Below are 22,242 nucleotides of genomic sequence, written 5' to 3' on the forward strand. Positions count from 1 at the left end.
GATTTCTGTCACTTTTAAGAATTCTAAGGATCATAATATATTTTCTAATAATCTATGGAAATCTCAAAGCCTCAAAAACTTCAAGAACTAAAAAGAAATATGAGAACTCCCACATAAAATTCAATAATTACAAAGTCTCATAAAAGTCCTTATGCAGTCTCAAAGAGTCAGGAAGAACGACATGAGAATCCAGGGCCGCTTGGTCCCAGAAACAGTGTGGACCAGTGTGAGGATTTGGGGAAACTGCTTTTAAAGGACTCAGGAGAGGAACTGGCACATGTGGGTTTCCCTCCCTCCCTTCTAGGTCTAGTTTGAATGAAGGAAATGATGTCCCTGATTAATGAAGAGCACAGGCCTAAAGGGAAAAAACAATTGCCAGAATGAAATATTCCTTAATTTAAGAGAGGAAAAAAATATTTTTGTTCAAATCTACCTACTAATTATAGAACATATTTTAAGGAATTTGGTAGTGGTGATGGTTTGGTCAGCTAGCAAATCAGAGGGAAAATCCACTGTCTATGTGAGCACAAAAGGGCACATCACAGAATTCCAAAAATACTCTATGTCGCATGAGCTTATTGTACTTACCGGAACGTTCGGATGAATGCCTTGGAAGTGGCACATAGAAACATTCTGATATTATCACCAAGATCTGAAGGGAAAAAAATGATTTTACGGTGAGTAGATAGGACATTTATTACCAAAGGGCCTCAAAATTAGGCCTTGCTTCTATAACCAGATATTCTCAGACAAATAATTAGCAGCTGGTCAAAAATCTTCAGCATAGACAAAGATATAATTAAGAATTTCCTACTTTTCAAATGTGGCAGAATACAGAAAAATATTAATTTAGAATGGGGGTCACAAAGTCAAAAGTCCACAGAGAGCTCTTTATAAATAGATGAATCAATCAGCTATGAGAAAATAGACATTATCAGCCAAGTCTAAAACAAGTCTTTTTAAAAAAAAACACTATTCTGGACAAACACAACTCTTCTGTACATGAGGTGCTCCTCACCAACGGGCAACCCTCACTGAGTGGAAGGACATTTCGGGAATGTTACAACCAGCGGTGGGGTGGGGAAGGATCCAGTGTGGCAGTTTGTTTGAAGGAGGGGACATGTAAGGCCCTGCGCCACACAGGCAGGAGAGGACGGGTGGCACCAGCTGCCTGGCTGCTAAAGCTACACCAAGCTGGATCACCACGGGGGCTCTTGGATCCAGAGAAAGCCCTAAATGCCAGGCTGAGGAGATCAGGAGGTGGAGCAATGAGATGCAGGGAGCTTCTGTGGGTTGGGGAAAAACAGGCTGTAATTTGAGCAGCAAAGAGAAAAACATTTCCATCTGAAAAGGCTGAGGTTGAAAACCTTACATTTTTAATGTGACAGTCACGGATTTACCAGCTATTCGCAGGACATAATGTTTTTTACAATTTTTGTTATTTTTTATTTATAACTGACACATAATAACTATATATTTATGTAAGTGCATATATTTATGGGATACAATGTGACGCTTCAATGCATGTATGCCCAGTATAACAATCAAATCGGGGTAATTACCATACCCATCACATTAAACTTATTATTGTTTTGCTAAATAAAGTTATCTTCCAGCTTCTTATAAAAGAACTTTAAGATAATCTTACTTAAAAGTTTGTTCTTTTATATAAATTTTTAGTAATCATCAATTATTCCTATCATATAGTGTTTAGGAGCTCTGCGATTAGTAACTTCTTATCCTAATACTAGTTTAAAATATATTCAAACTGATCAAGAGAAGGTTAAGAGAAAGACAAAAATTATTTATAACAAAAAATAAAATATGCTAAAACATTTATAGTTGCCTATATAGTTACGTAACCAAATATATTATTCCAACTCTCATCTAAAACAACTAGGGATAAAATGGACAGACACATACTAGATACTGATTTTCATTCCCAAAGAAGACATGATGATGTGCTTTGATTCTTAAATGTTTTTTCCACAGCAATGATTATGTTGTTTTATCTACATTATCTTACAAAACCCACCTCGAGAAAACCAGAGTGTATGTATAAGCAGCTGGTCAGGATTAGAAGTTCAATTGGAGGCTATGAACAAGAAAAATATCTTGCATCTACCCAAAGGAACAAATTCAAAACTTCAGCCTTGTCACCACAGTGTTCTGATCAAGTAGGCAAGGTATGAAATCACAGCTGATTTGGTTGTCTTGGAAACTATCAATTCAAATAGTGTCTATTTATCTTTTCATCACTACATTATGAATCTTCAGAATAGGCAAGGACCGTATTAGGGGACAATAATTTAATGAATTTTCCATTATATCTCACATTACAATTGAAAGCAGTATCAAAAAAGCAAACATGATTTAACTGCTTAGATTACACGCAAAAGAATATTTGTTCATGTGCTTTTCCTTTCTTGGCTGCCTTTTAGTTTTACATGAAATCCATTTTGCTTTAAAGACAGGAAAAAACATTGGTTATCTCTTACCAGACCCATGAAAAGGCCCAAAACCAAGGTAGCTATGACGAAAAAGACATAAGAACACCAAGCAGGAATTCCAAGGGTCCCTATGAAATAGTTGTGAAGATGCTGTAATCGGAAGAAAACAAAAATATTTACTTGTCATGAAATTCACATGTAACATTTGAATCTCCTTTTCTAGCTATAACTCAAATCTGCAAATCATCTGTACATATATAAGTTCCCCAAAAGGTTTATATATCTAAAATGATTCCTAAAAAATAAGTCAAATTTTATTATACTGGAAACTGAGACTAATAATCAAGGTCATATCTAGTAAGAGTTACTTCCTTATAGTTCATGATCTGGACAGAAATCTAACAGATTTGCTAGTTCTCTTTTCCATTATGACAGATTTTTTTTGGTCTCCTTCCCCTAATAATTATATATATCTCAATGTTTATTCATAATATGGCATGCATAAAAAAATTAAATTTCTTTGGCCTTTATCAATTTTCAACTAAAACCGAATTCCGATTCACAGAACACCAACAATTTAGAATGCCTCTTTTTTCTAATCAGATTCTCTTGGCTCTACATCTATCCATCCTTAAAAAGGTTTATTAAATTATCAGAAAACATAAAATGTAACATTAGACAGCAGAAATATTTTTTCTGGCTAATGTATTATGAGCAAATGAAATCTCATCAGTCTTTGAGGAGAGTGAACATCCCTTCGTGCTTACTGCTCACTGTTCCTCTGGACTCCATTTGATGACAAGCACTTTCAAAATGAGTGAAGAGGAACAATCTTAGCTAGAAAGTATTCACATACTAAATCAAACAGCAATTATATATATGAACCTGCTAGTTCAAAGTCAAAGCCACTTAGACAGAGTTGCAGGAGCCATGCTTCCCCATGAGGAAGGATTTAGTGAGCTGTTTTAGACTCACACAACTTCAAAAAATAGCCATTAACTATAATCCAAACAATTACTAGACACAGGACAAAATGGCTCCAAGTTAAATATCACCAGCAAGAAGAGATAATGACTGAATTCCTTGCCTAAAACCAATAAGGTTAATGAAAATGAGTCCAAGTGTTTATGTTATTTTCATATTTCTCAAAATCTAAATAATTCTCACTGGTTTCTTAGTTTATGTAATTTATACAGTTAAATAATATATTTTATTCTGGCTCAATTCTTGAGGCAGGGTCTTCCTATATCTCCAGGCTGGTCTCACACTCCTGGGCTTGAGAGATCCTCCTGGCTCAGCCTCCCAAGTGGCTTAGACTACAGGTCTGAGTCACTGTGCCTAGCTATTCTGGCTTAATTTTGAACGATAAATAAATAAGCAAAAAAGCTTGGTAACTGATCTAGAATAATCTGTGTTCTCTCTCTACAATTTCTTACTTAGCAAAAGAGATAACTCTAAAGACTCAGCAAGTATTTTCAACACTGACACACATAATCCAAGTATTCAGTATTTGTTGAATGAAGAAAAGATGTATCAAATACTTGGACTATTCATAGGAAATACAAACTCTTGATTTGCAAAACTGTCATCTGTCCTCTGCTGATAGCATTAATATTAGTCTGTGCTCAGCCAGGAAATTGTTTTTGTTAAGCGTAACCTAGTATTTTACAACCCAGTAGGTAAAAAGGGTATTTGAGATGTCAAAAGATTGTTTCATTCAAACTCTTTTCAATAGAAGTTCTAAATCTATTGTACAATTCCCTACTTTGGAAAACACTGTGTATTAAACACAGTTTATGCTTTTCTTGATGACTCAGTGACATCATCAGGATTAAACCCTGAAATATGCCAAAGAATTAGATGTTGAAAGCCAGTCTGTCTCAGTGCATTCTGGAACTTACTTTATAAGGATCTGGTGATTTACCTTACTCAAATGGTTGGCATGAATAATGTACAGTTTGGGGATGAATAATGCGCAGTTTTAAGTGTTCATCTGCACAGTGTCTTATACACTTTCTGTAAAATCATTAAAGCAACCTTCAAGAAACTTTCTATTTTTAAGTTTTCATTAAATTATTTGCTTTTGAATCATTGTATTCTGAGTCAAACACTTCTTAGTACTTTCAAAACAACCTCTTATTTTAATACACTCTACTTCAATTTTCTTGTATCAACTTAACTCTTTAGGGGATTTAATTGAGTTTCTTAAAGAAACCCTGCCATCTTGTGGTCTTTTAGGTAATTATTACTAAAGACCCATTAGTCAAGCTCTATTTTCAAAACTGCAGACATAAATCTTTATCTGTTCACTTTGTCTGAGTCCGCAATGGCTTTGGAGCCATTTAGAATGTTAGTATTTGTGGTACTTGAAGTTTTGTTTTATACACACACACACACACACACACACACGTTTCCAAAGGAATAACTGATTAAAACAAATCTAATTCAGTTTTAGATTTTTGTGTTTCTGTTTCTTTGATTGCCAGGCAAATTGACAGTTTTTACTTGTAGAAAATACTGATTCTTGTTCAGTATTATATGTGTTCATTACAAGGAATTATCCTATTCTGTTTACTGAAAATGCACTAAAATGTCACCCGATATGCATGATACCTTAGACCAAACATAACTCCTGAGTTCAAAGCAATTCAGCTATGTGGGTGTACCATCACTGGAAGATCCAAGATTACTAAGGACCAGCTTTTACCTCCAGAATGTCAGACCTGGCAAGTTAGCTTCACTCCTAAGGCAGAAACTCAAGGACTTTAAGGAATCACTAGTTCAGTAGGCTCTGATCTTCTAGATACTGCTATTGTTTTAATTGTTGTCATCACAGAAAAATTAGAAATTATAGAAAAAGATAAAAGGTTTTTTAAAAATCAGCCATAATTCCAATATCAGAGAAAACTACTATTGATCTCTCTCTACTCATTTTCCTATATATTAATATATAGGAAAACTCCACACAAACATTAACACTATACGTACTTGTTTTATCTTTTCCTGTGGAAATACTTGTATGTACCTGGTTACCCATGCAGCGGAAACTATTGCTGAAGACTGACTGTCTTCTATCTGTCTACGTATCCACAAAATCTCAAGGGTAAAATAGACTGTGGATAGGTATCAAAAATCCTGCCTCACTGGCATTAGCCAGTCTACATCCTCCATTCATCTCTTTATCTTCTTTCCCTGAGACTTTATACTCTTTTGGTTCTATCCCCACCCCCACCCCCCAGTATCTGTCTGTCTATCTGTCTCTCTCTCACCATGTGCAGTGTTTCTTCTGTTCATTGTTAATAAAGTTGCACTGCAGTTTTATATTATCTAGGCATGAGTTAAAAACAGATTATATGCCCCACAGCTATATAGTCAACACCGATTTGAGGATCCCAGACAAAAGGAAGAACCAGCTAAATGAGCGAACTGAGCAAGCAGGGTAGTTAGCGAGGAGGATTGGGTAAGCGGCTCCATAAGGACAACAAAGCAAGACTGTATGTAGAGACTGAAGTAGGAACCGGAGACCTGATGGGTAGCCAGGGACTGGGTCTCACCAGGCCAGAAACCATAGACTTTATGAATAAGAGGACAAGAGCCAGATTCTAGAAACACAGGTGGTAAGAGCCCTATCAATGTATTTGATAAAAGGATGAGGACTTATTTGTAGGAATAAAAGAAACCACAACAGTTGTCAAGAGGTTTGGGGAGGCTGGATGCTGAGATAGAGGGCAACAGCAGATTTCTACTACAGACTATTAAGGTAATGTACATACATACAAGGAGATCAAAATAACCTACAAATCTACCATTTATGTTCTTTTATGTACACCTCTCCCGTGCCTTCCTTAACACCCACACCCATACACAAACACTGTCTACAATCAGAACAAATGTATTAGTTAGTGGTTCCAATAAATATAAATGGATTAAATTCATCAGTTGAAAGAATTACTTCTTGCTATATGCTTTTCACAAAATTCTATTAAAACATAACTAAAACATAATGACAACAAGAAGGTTTAACATGGAAAAAAATATTCTAGACAAATGCTAAATAAAACTAAAAAATATGGTATTAATACTAGACAAAACTGACCTTATAAAATATAAAATGTAATTATTTGTATATCAAATTTTATAGTTTATCTTATAAAATGATCTATATTTGGTTCCCTTTGGAAATATCTGGAAATAAATTATAAATCTATATTTACATACCATATATATTCTACTTGTCATCACTAAAAAGAACATCTTAATTAGTTGTTCAGAAATGGGTCATATTCTATTCTCCAAATCCGTATGTGCTACTCATGGCTGGGCACTGTGTGTACAAAGATAAAACACTCACTCCTGGCCCTGACACACCCTAAATGTCACACATTGTACTCATTTGCATAACATAATGAAAAACTATAACTTCTAATTTAAACTCTTATTTATCTAAATGCTAAATGACAAGCTATATGAGGTCAGAGCAATGATATATCTTCCGTAATACTGTCTTTGAAAGTAAAACTTCTCTTTCACAACCAATGAAGGCCATGATCAATTTCCATCTAGGCTTTTCTTAACCTGAAGAACAAATTCATCTCTTGATCTGCACTTATCATAGGTTCTACGCTAAGATCTTGCTGTCAATGCTGCCTGATTTCCCTCTATTACAATCATCCTGTTGAAGCAGACATTATAATGCGACAAGGCTCAGACAGCTCTCAGGCTACATGACTTTGACAACCTTGATTGTCAACATAATGCGGAAGGCAGAATCCTTTACTCTCAATTCCCAATTTCTAATTCACAATTCTCAGCCCTTGATTAAAATTCTCACAAATGTACGAAAATAGAAGAAAACCACATGAAATTCAAACTATCCTGAAAAAGGGAAAATGCTAGTTCTTATTTAATGTGATAAACAAATGCCAACAAAACATTAAATTTTAGCCAAAAAAAGACTGCATCCAAGTATCCCATTAGCCACTGTTGTAAAAAACAAAACCACCAACCAAAAAAAACCTATAGTGTATATTCTATCTCACAAAGTAGAACATATACTACAACTGAGAAAGTGGGACATAAAAGCTTGTTCTTAAATGTCCCTCCACATGTATCACTGTACCTGAGAAAAACAGTCTTCATGAACTCCCTGAATATTAAGTTTCAAACATGACACCATAAGCTACAAGGCATAGCTTAGAAAACATATATAGGAAAACCCATTTCTAAGATTTTTTTTAATATTTTGAGCTATATTTAATTCCAGAGCAATTTTATTAAATCTGGTTGTATTTAGCCCCCCTCCACAGAGGAAGAACAAAAAAAATATGGGATATATTCAACATTATATAATAGCTCAACATTTTTATCTGAATAATGGTTTGAACCCACTGAAATAACTCAGTGAAATTACACGATCACACGTAGTGGGAGTCTACAAACTTCTTCTTAAAGGCCACGTTGTAAATATTTTAGGCTTGTAGGCCACAGCTCTGTGTCTCTGTCACAACTAACCGATTCTACCATCATAGCACAAAAGCAGTCCTAGACAATAGGTAATGAATGAATGTGGCTGTGTTCCAATAAAACCTTATTTACAAAAATAGGCAGCACACCCACAGGCTGTAGTTTGCCAACTCATGATACACAGAACCACTTTCAGGCATAAACAATCTTTGATCTGTGTGGAGATATGCCAATGGGAAAATAAGACGAAGTGAAACCACACAGCCCTTTTGCTTTGATGGAAGGATTTCATCACTGGTCTAAGAAAATATGACTTTGACACAGTAGTTACAGGTCCTTATTCAATTACCACTGCGAACCCCACATGAGAGTAGCTGTGTGGCTTAAGAAGAAAAGGGAGTCTATAAAAGCATTTATAAAGGCTTGTTCTCCAAAGCTTAAAAGCTACATTTTTATTCTTAAAAACCTCTCTGCAAATATAACTATAAAGTTTTATTTAAGATTACTCACCCATATCTTCCCAGAGATGCTAAAAAGGCCAGCCATTCCAGACATCCTAAAAAAAGAAAAGAAAGAGTACCACTGATCATGTATACTATGAAAAAACAAAACAAAACAAACAAAATTCAGGTCAGGAGGACTGCACCTCCACTGAGCCCTCCACTTCTTGCTATATGTTGTCCTCGTTCCTGGATTTCACTTCTGTTCTTACAGAGCTTAGCTTCCATGGCCATCATTTGAATCATGCTGCTGCAAATACATTCCAATTCCTTGGCACTTTCTCCCTCCATTGTACCTACCTGGCAAAAACTTCAACCCTAAGCAGCTAAATGTCCCTGGGGGAAAAAAAAAATAATCACATGACCGGTGACTGTTCTCACTGCTTCACAGTCCCAAACCGAAACAAACTGTCAATACTGCCCAGCTCTACTGCATTTTCCAGGCTCTGTGATAACAGCTCACATCCTTTTCTTCAAAACTTACACATCCTCTCCTCCTCCTATACCCTCAGCTAACAAACACTCCTCATATGTCACTGTGAAATCAGAAGCCATTATGTGATCTTGCTTATCTTCCCACCCCCAAATCTGAGCCTGGTGTACATCTGCATCCACCTTCTCTTGTAACCACAGAGAAAGTCTATCTGCCCTACCACAGTCCAGTTCCTCCCCTGTGTGCCTTGCATCCCATCCCTTTTGTCTTGTTAATGACTTGGTTCTTCCTCTCAACCCCTCTTCCTGCATGAACAATTGCTCCCTCTCTGCTGGTTCAATCTCATTGGCATATGTGCTCTTTTCCATCTTTTAAAAAGAGCATCCTTGGACCTCACATGGTCCTCCAGCTTCATAGACAAATTTCTCCAAAGAGTAGTCTACACTTGCTGTTTCTTCTTCTTCACCATATCTTCAACCCATTCAAATCTGCCTTCCATCCTCACCACTGCACTAGCACTACTTGTCAAGGTCATGATGACCTCACCTTGTTTCATTCAATGTCTATGTCTGATATCTGATCTCCCTTCACTTCTTGGTAACATGGAACACAAGGGATCACTCCCTCCTTCTTGAACACCTACTGGGCTTCTGGAAAATGGCACATCCCAGGTGTCCATGCTGCCTCACCAGTACTCATTTTCAGTTTCCTCCTTCTGACCCCTTCTTAACCTAACTGCTTAATTTGGGAGTGGCTCGTGGCTCAGTCCCAAGCACTCTTCTCTTTTTCCTTCTTTCTAGGTGTTCCCCTTACTTCTAAGGCTTTCAATGCTGCCCATATGTTTTGTATTTGTGTTCCTGAATTTTCCATGGAGACCCACCTCCATACATTCATTCTGGCAGCATTATATAATCTGCATCTCAAACTCAACATATCCAACACAGAACCCTGGATCTTCTCTTGCCCACATCAGTAACTGGTACCAAGATCTACCAAACCAGACACCAAGAAGATTTTACTTGTGAATCCTTCCTATCCTCCACCTTGGCCAAGTCTACCTTCAAAACGTATTTTAGATCTACTCATTCTCTCCTTCTCCACTGCTGCCACCTGATACACCTGATACAAGCTACAGTCCTGAGGTTGGACACTACAACAGCCTTCTAACTCACCTCATCCATCCTTGCCCTCTCCAATCCTTTCTTCTGAGAGTCAACTTTTCCATATACTGATAACCTCCAAGCTCCTCACCATGGCCCCAGGCCCTACATGATCGGGCTTCAGGCCTGCCTCTCTTATTCAGTTTAGACTACTCCCCCTCCCTTTCACTGTGCTCAACCCTGGCCACCACTCTGCTCCCCAAACACACCAAGCTCTTTGCCGAGTTGGGGCTTATGCGCATGCTATAGCCATTCCTGGGAATATTCTTCCCCCCGCTCTTGACCTGGGCTAGTTCCTTCTACTCTTCAGATGATACCTAGAGGCCTCTCCTCAGAGCAACCTCTCCTAACCCCTCCATCTAGAGCAGGTCTATGACCCCACAGTTATTCCCTGTCTTGGTAAAGTATGTTGTTTTGTTAACTGTCCTTGTCCAGACTATGATTCTTTGTATCCTCAGTTTTTTGCTTAATCTGTCTTACTTTAAGTTACCAGAGGAGAATGGAAGGACCAGGTCTGTCTTATTCACTGTTGAATACCTAACATCTAGAACAATATCTGGTATAAAATCAGTGCTCAAACATTTTTAGAATGAAATGCCAGAAGTAAGCTGCTTTTAGAGTAAGCCATGAGTTTCCTAGGTATTAACACAGATGCCTATGTGATTTATTCCTAAAATATTGTACAATTTGTTCTCATTTTAGTAGTACCTTTATAGATAAGAATATAAAATTAATTACAAATATGACAGTTCATTTAAAATTAAAACTGTGGAAAAAGTTATTATGGTTTGGCCTTATCTACCTCACCAAGTGTTAGACAGTTTGCCGTCACGGTCCGAGGTCACCCCCAGCAGTATTCTTCTAGGCACCAAAGACACCATAGGTTTTATTTTCTACATAAGATGCAACAGCAATTCTATCATGAACTATATTCAAGTTACGCCTCCATCTTATCAATAATTATAGGAAGGAAAGAATGGTAAATGATATCCAATACCATCTTCTATAAAGACAAAATAGTCAGCATGGCTTAGTGTAAAAGCTGGAGGAGAGGATCTCTATATAACCCACCCAAATCTGGCTACTTAATTCCCAGTAAACTAAAAACTAACTGAAACAAATGTGCTGTGCGTCACAAAACCAGAAATACCACATGGTCCAAGAGAGGCCCATGTGTGGTCCGGGTAATTAGAACTGATGTGAAGAAAAATATAGACTTTCAAGGCCCATAGGCAGTTTACTTGATACCTCTTTTTTATTAATAATGCCATGCTGTTAAAAAATTAACAAGTTACGTTAGAGAAGCTGGGGATTTCCATCCAGTCAGAGGTTCAACTGATTGCCATTTCTTCTCTAAGATATAATTTTGCAGGTCTTCAAAGATTCCTGGGCCACGGTAACGGCGGAATATCCCATCCTTTGCACTATAAATTATAAAAACAAGTAGAAAATAAATTAATTAAAATAACAGGTGTTACAGATAGTAAAAACAAAAATAACTATTGGTCAGACACATGAACTGCACTTGAATTTTAAATTGGCTCAAATGAAGAAAAAAGTATAGTTAGGCATACATCAGAGAGCATGCATACTACAAATCAGAAATTCTTAAACAGAAAGCATTAAACAATTTATTTTATCATTGCATAATGTGTGACTAAAAGCAAAGTTCTTGGTAGTGTTTACTTTTCTAAGTTACTTTTCATTATTTTTGCTAACAATTATTTTAGTTTTTCTCTCATAATAACAAAATAGCCATTGTTATCAAGGTAAAAAGTTGTATCCACATTTCCAAATTCATGTTATTCACGTCCCTCCCCTCAAAAATCAACAAAAACCTCTTGGTCTCATCCACCTTCAGCCTTCCCTCCCTCTTGCCTTCTTGCCACAATCAAGTTTCCCAGAAGAGTCTACACTTGCCATTTTCTCCTCTTTGTTACTCATTCACTACTCAGTGTGGTCAGAGGTTCTGCTCCAATGACTCCACTGAAACTGCTTGTATTGGAGTCTCTAATGACCATCAGTGCCATAATCCACAGAGCACTCTCCTGCCATTTTCCCTTCACCTGTCATTGGCATTATCCACTACTGAACACCACTTTCTTCCCCCTTTGAGTTGGCTTTTATGACACGAGCTCTCTGGACTTCCTCCTACTACTATGATCATTCCAACTCAGGTTCCCTCACTAACTGTCTCCTTAATTTTAGTCAACCCCAGGTTCAATCCTTGACCTGCTTCTCTTCCCAGGATATGTGTTTTCTCTAGATACAATTCAACCATTATCTATCTCAATACTGAAGAATTTCCAGTATGTACCGCCAATCTAGATCTTTGTTCTGAGCTCTAGATCCTGACATCAAACTGTCACCTAAACTTTTCCATTTGGAATTAGCATAGGTACTTCACACTATCTCTTCCATTTCTGCCTCTATCTTCCAAACTTTATCTTATCCTAATGGCTCCTTATCTTGAAGGCCAGCAAGAGCTTTTACTAGTTATACCTGGCCTGCTGGTAGTCACCACAGACTTTTCCTTCCCATGGCTAATCAGTCAGCAAGTCCCAGTGATCCCACCTCCTAAGTATCTCTGAAATCCATCCCTTCCTTTCTCTCTCGGCTGCCACTTCCTGAGCCTAACTATACCCGTAGACCAGCCAAACAGAATCAGTTATAGTTCTCAAAAAACATCTCATTTTCTCTTGGGCTTTTGTATGCTGTCTCCTTTACCTGGAAAGACCTACTCAGTTTGTTGGCTTAACCCATTCCTACTTATCTATTAAGAATCATCCTACCTTTGATATCATCGGAGAAATTTTCTCTGACCACTGCTCCCCACTACACCCTGCTGAAATCATGTCCTCCTTTACCATAACACTCCAGGCATCCTTCTCGTATCCTCAGAGCAGACCGGTCTTTCCCCTCTCAAACATTAAGCTGAATGAGTGGCGGCCGTGGAAAACAACTTAGACTTCCTGGCACACATCTACTCATTTCTAACCTTTGCAAGAGCAGAAGATTATTTAAACTTACTGAAAAAAGGCTGGGAGGGTGGTGACAAAGAAGCGGCCACTCAAACCTACAAGAAGCATAAACAAAACAAAAGATCACAAGTCAAGTCCAAGCACTTAAGTTCCAAGAAAAAGCATCTTTGAGATTGCTTTCATAATCACATGAAAATCACTGCAATTATTGAGTCAAATACACTATTTTTTGTATTAAAGAAAGTTCATTTCTTACTCATTTTTATTAACACTTTCTAATCACTGACACAACTTGGTTATCTTCAATGTGTTACTCTGGAATTTCCTGGTTTGTGCATCACTTTGGAAGTGTATGGAGGGTAAAAGGATAGGATTTAGAGTCATACAATATGGGTTAAATATTAACTTCCCCATTTAATTATTTAATCTTTCTGAGTCTCAGTCAACTCATCTGGAAAATAAGTATATTAAAGCCTAAATGTTCTGAAGTTAGATTAGGTCTAGTATAATAGAGCTTAGCACAGTGCCTGGCACATAGTGAAGGACTCAATAAACTATCGGTATTATTACATCAGTTGTCAGTTTCAAAAGAATAAAGAATGCAAAATACTAAAGATCACATACAGTCTTTGCATACTTACAAAATTTCCAAGTACAATATATTCCATCTATTGTACTTGGAAATTTTATATGTACGTGAACTATATTTTTTTCAAGTTGTCTTAACAAACTTTTACTGAACACAAAGTACTTACCAAATGCTATGTTACATGCATGTAAAGACAAATAAAACCCTTGGTTACTTAGCAAATATTAACTAAGCACCTACTTTGTTCCAGGGACTGTGACAACTGCTCAGGACTCATAGATGAGCAAAAACATGTACAGTTTTTATTCTCACAGAGCTTATAGTCTAGTGGCAGAGGGAAATAATTTAATCAAATAATCACAATCAGAACTATAAACAGAGAACAATGATATCAGGAAAAAGCGGCATGCAACAAAAACCTGAATGAGACTAGGAGTTAAGAACAGATCCCTGCCCTTTAAATGTTTATAAATAAATAATATTTACAAATAAATATATTTATGTAGGCACCAAAAATGAGTAAAGAGAAGGACAGGTAAAGGATCCTCCTGGCCAGCATGGAAAAATGACATTTTAACATTTCTCATCACTCTGCCTTTTCCATGGAAGAACAGCCCAGACAAATCAAATATCTTATCAAACCAAGTTGCTCAAATTTTACTTTGAACAATTCTTTGGTAACTTGCAATTCAAAACACTGAAGCTGTACTTTTAATGACATGGAAATTTGCTTTTACCCATTTTATAAATTAAATCCATATTCAGTATAATAATTTATTAATTAATGATAAGTTTTCTCAAAAAAGGGTTCTCTATTTTATTTCGTATCAGACCAAGTGGACTCTAAAAACATCCCTATGATACTTAAAAGGAAACACAGTACTCAGAGTTAACTAAAGTCAATGTCATGAAAAGAAACATTTACTATATAAATTTGTCATTGTACATAGAAAAAAATAGTTGTATTTGCAGTAACAAAAACACAAGTGACCTGAAATGAGGTTAACTGAGGATTGCAACAAGAACCTCTGTCTAAGGACATTTTCACCTCTGATGATGCTTGGAATTCCACTCTAGTGGGGAACAAGGGATCCCACAGTATACTTCTAACTACAAATTACCAGGGAAAAAAATATTGATATTCCTAAGTGATTAAAAATTATTACGTCTTTGGTTTAAAATAATTTTTACAAACAGTTTCATATCTCACTTCTTTCCTAGCTATAGATTCTTATGACTACCCAAAATTTTTATTTCAGGAGAGTTATGATTTTAGGGAAGTATTTTATTTGTATTGCCTTTTAAAATGGAATGAACAAAATAAATAACTCATCACTTCTGGAAGTGTTCTACTTAGATTTTATTTTTATTGAAATAAACAGAGTTTCTAATAAATGTTAAATAACACAAAGCATATTTTTAAATTTTCTCTCTAAAATCCTTCATATATTCTTAGTCATCATTGGCTATGGCAATAAATAAAAAAGCAAAAAAAAAAGTGGAAAACATATTTCACTGCAAGAACTTCAAAAAGGGTGGAAAAACCAAGTATACTTCTAAGCTTATAAATAAAAAAGACAAAAGTCTGATCACAAAGCCTCCTAAAATTTCTGCAAGTCTTTTTTACTTTAAGGGTCATTTCCACTTTAAAATGAAGACTGTAATGCAACATGGGAAAGGTATAAATCCGGAATGTAAAAGAAAATTTAATTTTTTTTTATCAGAAAACATACTTTAAACATACGTAGCAAAAGAGAATTAAAAGCTTAGAGAAAGTAAAGAAATTATGGTAGGAAATTATATTTTGATATGTAAAAAACACAACAGAAATTGTTTAATGACTAAGAAGACAGAGATAGCTAATACTGTGTGTTCTACTATTTATTAGCTGTGTTACCTTGGGTATGTTGCTAAACATCTCTGAGCCTCAATTTTCTAAAACAGAGATAAACAGTTTGTTCTTCATATGGTTGTTATGAAGCTAAAACATATGGAGGTGTATAATATAATTATAGGCTGAAGTAAATGTTCACTAGATGTTAGTTATCATCACCAAAGACTAGCAGAAGGAAAACCATGAAAAGAAAGTATAACTAAACTTATTTTGAGATTGAAATAAAGTTGGCAATAGAATACAAAAGAAAGACTATTTTTATAATTATAAAATTAAAAATGTAACACTAACTGAAGTATACCACACTAAATTGGATTCTGTATTAAATTGGAGGTTTTAAACAGAATGCTTATTCTTGACTGTGGTAGGGGTCTAGTTTACCTCTAATCTACCGAAATAGCCATCACCAACAGGTGATCTATAAGCAGATGCTGTTTTCCTGCCCTTGACAACTAAGCCCTTCTGTATGGAACAGAAGGTTCAAGTACATACTCATTAAATTTAATTTCCTAAATTCAACTCAACTGAAACATCACCTGATCTATGCAATATTAAACAGGCAATGTAATGTAACCTAATCTAAGGCCTGCCCTTTCCTTGACTTGTACATCTCAGCTGAAAAAAGCAAATTGCATATAATCTCTTGATAATTCTGAAATTTTATTTTCTGTTTAAAATACCTAAAAGGATCTCTTATTAGACATACTGATGGAAGAGTTAATATACTCTTACTGATACCTAAAGAGTATGCATGAACACTTCAAAAATTCTTGTATTTTCCTCTTTTTAAATTTTACTTGCACGGAAAAGTATTCAAATTATTCCTTACTAGCACTCCTGTAGCAAGGCTATAAAGAATATACTTATGGAGATCTGTAATGGAAATTTGAATACAGAAATATCAAGTAAAGGACTTAATCATGGAGAACATAATGTTATTTCAATGGTTTTCTGCTGCTCATTTAGGACATTAGATTTTGTAAAAATGAAGTAAATACTCAGATTGTTTCCAAGATGGGGCAAGCTGCCCTGGTGGCTTGCCAGTGAGTTAGTACAACATAAGATACCTCTCTTCACTTGGCTTCCATATGCTCCTACTTCTCCCTGTCCTCCTTCCTCACTGGCTACTCCTTTTCCTCTGCAGCAACTTCTTTTCTTCTTCTGAACAGAGTGCCCAGTTCTCACTTCTCTAGCACACAGCCCCTAGGTAATCTCAATTCTTCCCCTAGCTTCAAACACCATCTACACTGAAGACCGTCAAATTTATATCACTAATTCATCTCTACCTGGATGTCTAGTCAACATCCCAAACTTAACCCCTGTCCCAAACCTGCTCCTCCTCAGTCTTTTCCATTTCCTGTCTTTCCACTATATCCTACAACCAATCCAGCGGGAAATCTAGTATCTCAAAGCCATCCACTTACCATTACTGCTACAAGTCCAAGCCACCATCTTCTCACTCTGGACTACCTGCTTCCATTTCTGCCTTCCTGCAGTCAATGTTTTCACAGAGTAGCCAAAGGAATTATTTTAAAACATAAATCATATTATGTTATTCTCCCTGCTCAAACCTTCCAGTAGCTTCCTTTCAATCACACCTCATATAAAATCTAAACCCCTTGCTATGGCCAGTAAGACCCTACACAGTCTGGTCCCTAGCTACCTCTCCATTCCCATTTATCTTGAGTACCCTACTAGTTGTCATATTGTTCCTCAATTACACCAAGGACACTCCCACCTGCACCTGGTGTTTGCTCTGCCTGGAATGCTCTTCCCCCAAGACTTGCTAAAGTTCAATTTATCAAGAACTCTAGTTAAACAGTCCTTACCTAGCCATCATATTTTTAAAATTAGCTCCAATCATTTTCTACATTTTTACCCTATTTTATTTTTCTCCATAGCTCTTGCCGCAATCTCACATTATTTGCCTATTTATTTCCATTACTATTTATCTCCTTCACTAGAAAGTAAGCTTAATAAGGAGCCAGGCCTCTGTCTCCCTCATTCACCTCTGTATCACTGGCATCTAGAACAGGGCCTGGTGTGTGGTAGGAACTCATATATTTGTTAAATAAACATGTTATTTCTAATTCCTATTAAAAGATTAATTGAAAGCATTAGATTTGTAATTCAAAGCAAAATTATAAACTTGAAACAAATATAATCTGAAGTGAAAAATTCTCTAGGCCATTCCAACAATTATGCATGTAGAAGAATTTTGCCTCCTAATCTTTATTTATGAGTTGCATTTTTTAAGTTTTTATCATTTAAAAGAATTCTAAAGCCTCTGCCTTTAAAAAAACTTGTTCTAGTACATAAAATAATTAATAACTTTTATTTTATTGGATTCCTACAGAATACTGGACAGAAGTTTTTTCCTTCTTCAATGAGTATTTCAAGTATATATAGTTTAGATTTATATAAATTATGAGTCAAAACAATGTTTTTAAAATATTTCTTTAATTTCTCTCTTACTTCATTATCAAAAATCATCTATTCCCAATGGAAAAAATAGTTACATATATATTTTTAGATGAAAAGACTATATTTAATTCAACATCAGATTTGTGAACCCATCACAAAGCTGCTTAATCCTTTAAATTCAAATCATGCTGTAAATTCATGGCAGGTATACAAAATGACTGAAATGTGAATAGGCCAGCTGCATTTTTAAGAAACCCATCATAAAATGTGCCTGGTACCCACTAATTTACAAGTCTTCCACCTGATTTTATTGGACTCAAAGTACTAAAAGATGAAAACAAGTTTTTAGCAAAAATGTAATTGCAATGATTTGGTGTCCAAACAGAATAACTCACTATGACAGCCAAAACCATGAACTAATAACTATAATTGTCCATCTCTAAATAGAGGATGGGCAGAGGTGGCTTTGTTTCAAATGCTTACAAATATGGAGGCTCAAGGACTCATGCCTTTTAATAGAAATCTCTCCCCAATTTTTTTTGATTTTTTAAAAATTATTTTTGAGACAGGATCTTGCTCTGTCACCCAGACTAGACGATTACAGTGACGTGATCATAGATCACTGTACCCTCAAACTCCTAGGCTCAAGTGATCCTCCTGCCTCAGCCTCCTGAGTAGCTGGGACTACAGGTGGGTACCACCATGCCCGGCTAATTTTTCCTTATTTTTCATAGAGACAAGGTCTCACTATGTTGCCCAGGCTAATCTCAGTGATCCTCTCACCTGGGCCTCCCACAGTGCTGGGATTATAGGCATGAGCCACCGTGACCAGATGACACATCAATTTTAACATACACCATCCATTTTGTTATCCAAGTAATTGGTCTTCATTACTTTGTGATTTTTGAACTCACAGTAATTATAGAAAGGTGAATAATTATATTTTTATGTCTATCTTCTTTTTTCCCCGGTAAAGGATACAGTAGGTAAAAATTGAATGTCAATAAGAAAAGATGACCATTAAAATTTGATAATAGCCATATTTTAGAGATTTAGATCATAGAAGGCCAACTTTTCTTCTCAATTTATACATAATACACAAAGTTATTTTAAAACTACAAATTTATTGTATGTATTTTTTTCAGAATTTAAAACAGTTTCTCCTATCTCTCTCCACTCTTCGGGGTAAAAGCAATTCTTTCTTTCTCCTAAAAAATTAAATCATTGGCAGATGATAAGTGTAAATGGAATGACAGAATTAGAAATTCATCATTCTGGAACCCATAATGGAATATCTGCTTCAGGCAAGATCATCATGGATCTTAAAACCCCAAAGTATCACCTTACACATTACTTGCTAATCACAAACTGGGATTATTTCTTCATACTCAAGATATTTAGTGTCACCATCTTAACCAAGTACTCAAATTAACATCATTAATGTGACAGCATGTGTCATCTGATGAGATGCAATATGAAATCACAGTATCATCTATGAAGGATTCTTGCCATACATGTTTGGCCTGAATCATACCTCTAGATTTGAACTTCCAGTTTATATAGAAAATGCAGAGAATACTGTATATATTCTTGTAAGTTAAATGTCACCATAAGGAAACACCTAAGAAAATGTTGGCTCGTTCTCTTCAGAATATCAATGTTATGAAAAAAAATGGGGGATTATCTAGATTGAGAGAAACTAAAAAGACGTAATAACCAAATGCAATTTATGAACCCTGACTGGATCCTGGTTCAAAAAACTATAAAAAGACACATGGGAAATAATTAGGAAGATTTTAACATGCTAAAGAATTGAAGGATAAATTATCATGATGTCTACAACTTTCAAATGGCTCAGCAAAATAAAAATATAAACATATATGCACATATGTATGTGCAAACTCACTCATAGACAGACCCAGGTATGCCAAAATGTAATCCACTGATTAAAGGTAATCAGTTCACAGATAATCAGTTATCCTAGTCTTTCAACTTTTCTATATACTTCAAAAAATTCAAACTAAAAATCTGTTAAACTTTCACATTTAATGTTGAACATTTACAGTACCTGGCTCCTGAATGACATCTACCTTCCCCACACTGATCTGAAGTATTTCACCATTCTTTGCAAAAGCCTCCCATTCTGAATCAGTCTGCTGGCAGGATGGACACCACGGGGCGTAACTATAAGAGAAGAATAGCTAATCAATATAAACATATGGAAAAATATGTAAAATAAAGAGAGTATTTAAATTAAAAAAATAAACTCTTAACTAAAGAGAACTATAAAAGCAAGCTTTTCCAAAGTCATTTGATATAAAGAAACAGAAGCACATCCCTCCCCCTAGGATTTAATGTATAAATGTAAGTTCCATAGGAAAAATTTAGTCAAAGTTTGAAAATATGTTCAAGAATTATTGTAATACATAAAACAGTTTATTTCAATGTTATTCTTACAATTTTGTCACTCTCCAGATAGCTTTTGATCTTTGAGGGTAAGCAGTTTTTATTCCTCCACTGAGTGGGACAATTTTTGCAAGGCTGTCCCTAAACTAGCCAAACCAGTTTCAGATCTACCCAAACTAGAGATCTGATGGGCAGAGACCAGATGTAGTGCTTGAGAGTCATCAAGAATGTTTCCAAACATCAGATTTGTGGCACTTCAGAAACATTCTGAAAAGGAAAGTAGAAACTACAGGCTAACTCAGTTCTACCCAACACCTTCTTAAATAGAAGGGGCGTTAGAAATACCTGGGCCTTCAAGCTAGAACCCTATTTTTCAGTTATTTTTCATTCAATAAACATTAAGCATTATGCTAGAAGCTGAAGATACAATTAGGAATGACACAGACTTGGTGCCTCCTCACTTTGTGGATCATCGATTCCAAAGATGAATAGAGATAAGCACAGGGATAAACACAATCCAGGTGGCAAATGCTACGACTGAGCGTGTGGAACGGATGCTATGGAGATGCTGAGAAGCTGGTGTATCTCAGGAGGGCCCAGAGAGAGAAACCTCTGTGCTGAGATCTCAAGTAGGAGTTAACAGCCAGAGAGGGTCAAGGAATGTTCTAATCTAAGCACAGAGAAAAGGACGTGTAAAGGCTCAGAGCACTAAGAGAGCAGGGTGAAGACATCATCCATGGTCTTTAAAAAAGTTGTATAAGGAGGTAAGATCTCATTCAAAGCTCCAAGAATTATGATCAGATTTACATTTTGGAAAAATCTCTCCTATAGCCCTGTGGATAACCAATCAAGGAAGGACAAGATGGAAGCAAAGAGAACTAGAAGCCTGGACAGTAATCCTGGCAATATGTCAGTGGCCTCACTTTGCCCTCCCATGTCCTGGAAAACTTCACAAATAAACCATAAAGCTCTGAAGTTCTCCAGGATTTAATCTGTACATGTTAAAATGATCCAGAGAAGTCTGCTGCTTAGAAAGTGCAGTGAACAGTAGTCCCTAAAAAGATTAGTCCAAGCCCTGGTACCTGTGAATGTGACCTTACTTGGAATAAGAGTCATTGCAGGTATGATTAAATTAAGGATCTCAGGATGAGATCATCCTGGATTTAAAGTGGGCCCTATATCCAATAACGGCTGTTCTCATAAGAGGAAGAAGAGGAAGATTTGACAGAGAGATACAAGGAAAGGCCATGTAAAACTGGAGGCTGAGACTGGAGTTATACAGTTACAAGCCAAGGATTGCCAACAGCCACCAGAAGCCAGGGGAGGGGCATGGAGTGAACACTTCCATAAAGCCTCCAGAGGGAACCAACTCTGCCAACACCCTGAGTTTGGACTTCTGACCTCCAGAATTGTGAGAGAATAAATTGAAGTTGTTTCAAGCCATCAGATTTGTAGTAATTTGTTATAGCAGCCTGAGGAAACTAGTATAGAAAGGAAGACATCATTTGAAATTAGAAGAAATCGAGATCGCATAAGCCTTATAGAGATTTAAAGAGCTGGCAAGGCTATGCTTAACATGAAATATCACCAACAAACAACAACATATGCTGGAAATCCATTTTATAACACTAACATGACATGATTGAAAGGAAAATTAACATTTACAGAACAATGTCACAAAAATACATTAGTACAAGCAGAAAAACATTTTGTTTTGCTTAATAATACCCAGAAGATTAAAACAACAGATAAAATAAATCTATCAATGCTCATAAAATAGAACAGAAAAAAAAATCATCAGGCACTTTGAATAGTATTTCAGGATGCCACCAACAACTAGACATATTTTTTAAATCTGTTTAAAATTTTTAAAAATCTGTTAACTCAAGTCAAAATATTGAGGGAATAAATAAACCAGACATTTGAAAAAGACTTGATATTA

General features: G+C 36.0%; 1 protein-coding gene across 1 annotated transcript in view; it reads right to left on the reverse strand.

Moving 5' to 3' along the window:
• Window positions 1-22,242, reverse strand: part of TMX4 (thioredoxin related transmembrane protein 4) — a 34,619-nt gene that overhangs the window by 3,256 nt on the left and 9,121 nt on the right. The window contains exons 2-7 of the mRNA XM_069495925.1: window positions 19,963-20,078; window positions 13,037-13,082; window positions 11,302-11,430; window positions 8,424-8,469; window positions 2,499-2,600; window positions 589-652 (exon numbers count right to left, since the gene is read on the reverse strand). Coding sequence (XP_069352026.1) covers window positions 589-652; window positions 2,499-2,600; window positions 8,424-8,469; window positions 11,302-11,430; window positions 13,037-13,082; window positions 19,963-20,078 — 503 coding nt within the window. The remainder of the gene's footprint in view (window positions 1-588; window positions 653-2,498; window positions 2,601-8,423; window positions 8,470-11,301; window positions 11,431-13,036; window positions 13,083-19,962; window positions 20,079-22,242) is intronic.

This window comes from Eulemur rufifrons, chromosome 20 (genome assembly GCF_041146395.1).
Source record: "Eulemur rufifrons isolate Redbay chromosome 20, OSU_ERuf_1, whole genome shotgun sequence".
NCBI lineage: Eukaryota > Metazoa > Chordata > Mammalia > Primates > Lemuridae > Eulemur > Eulemur rufifrons.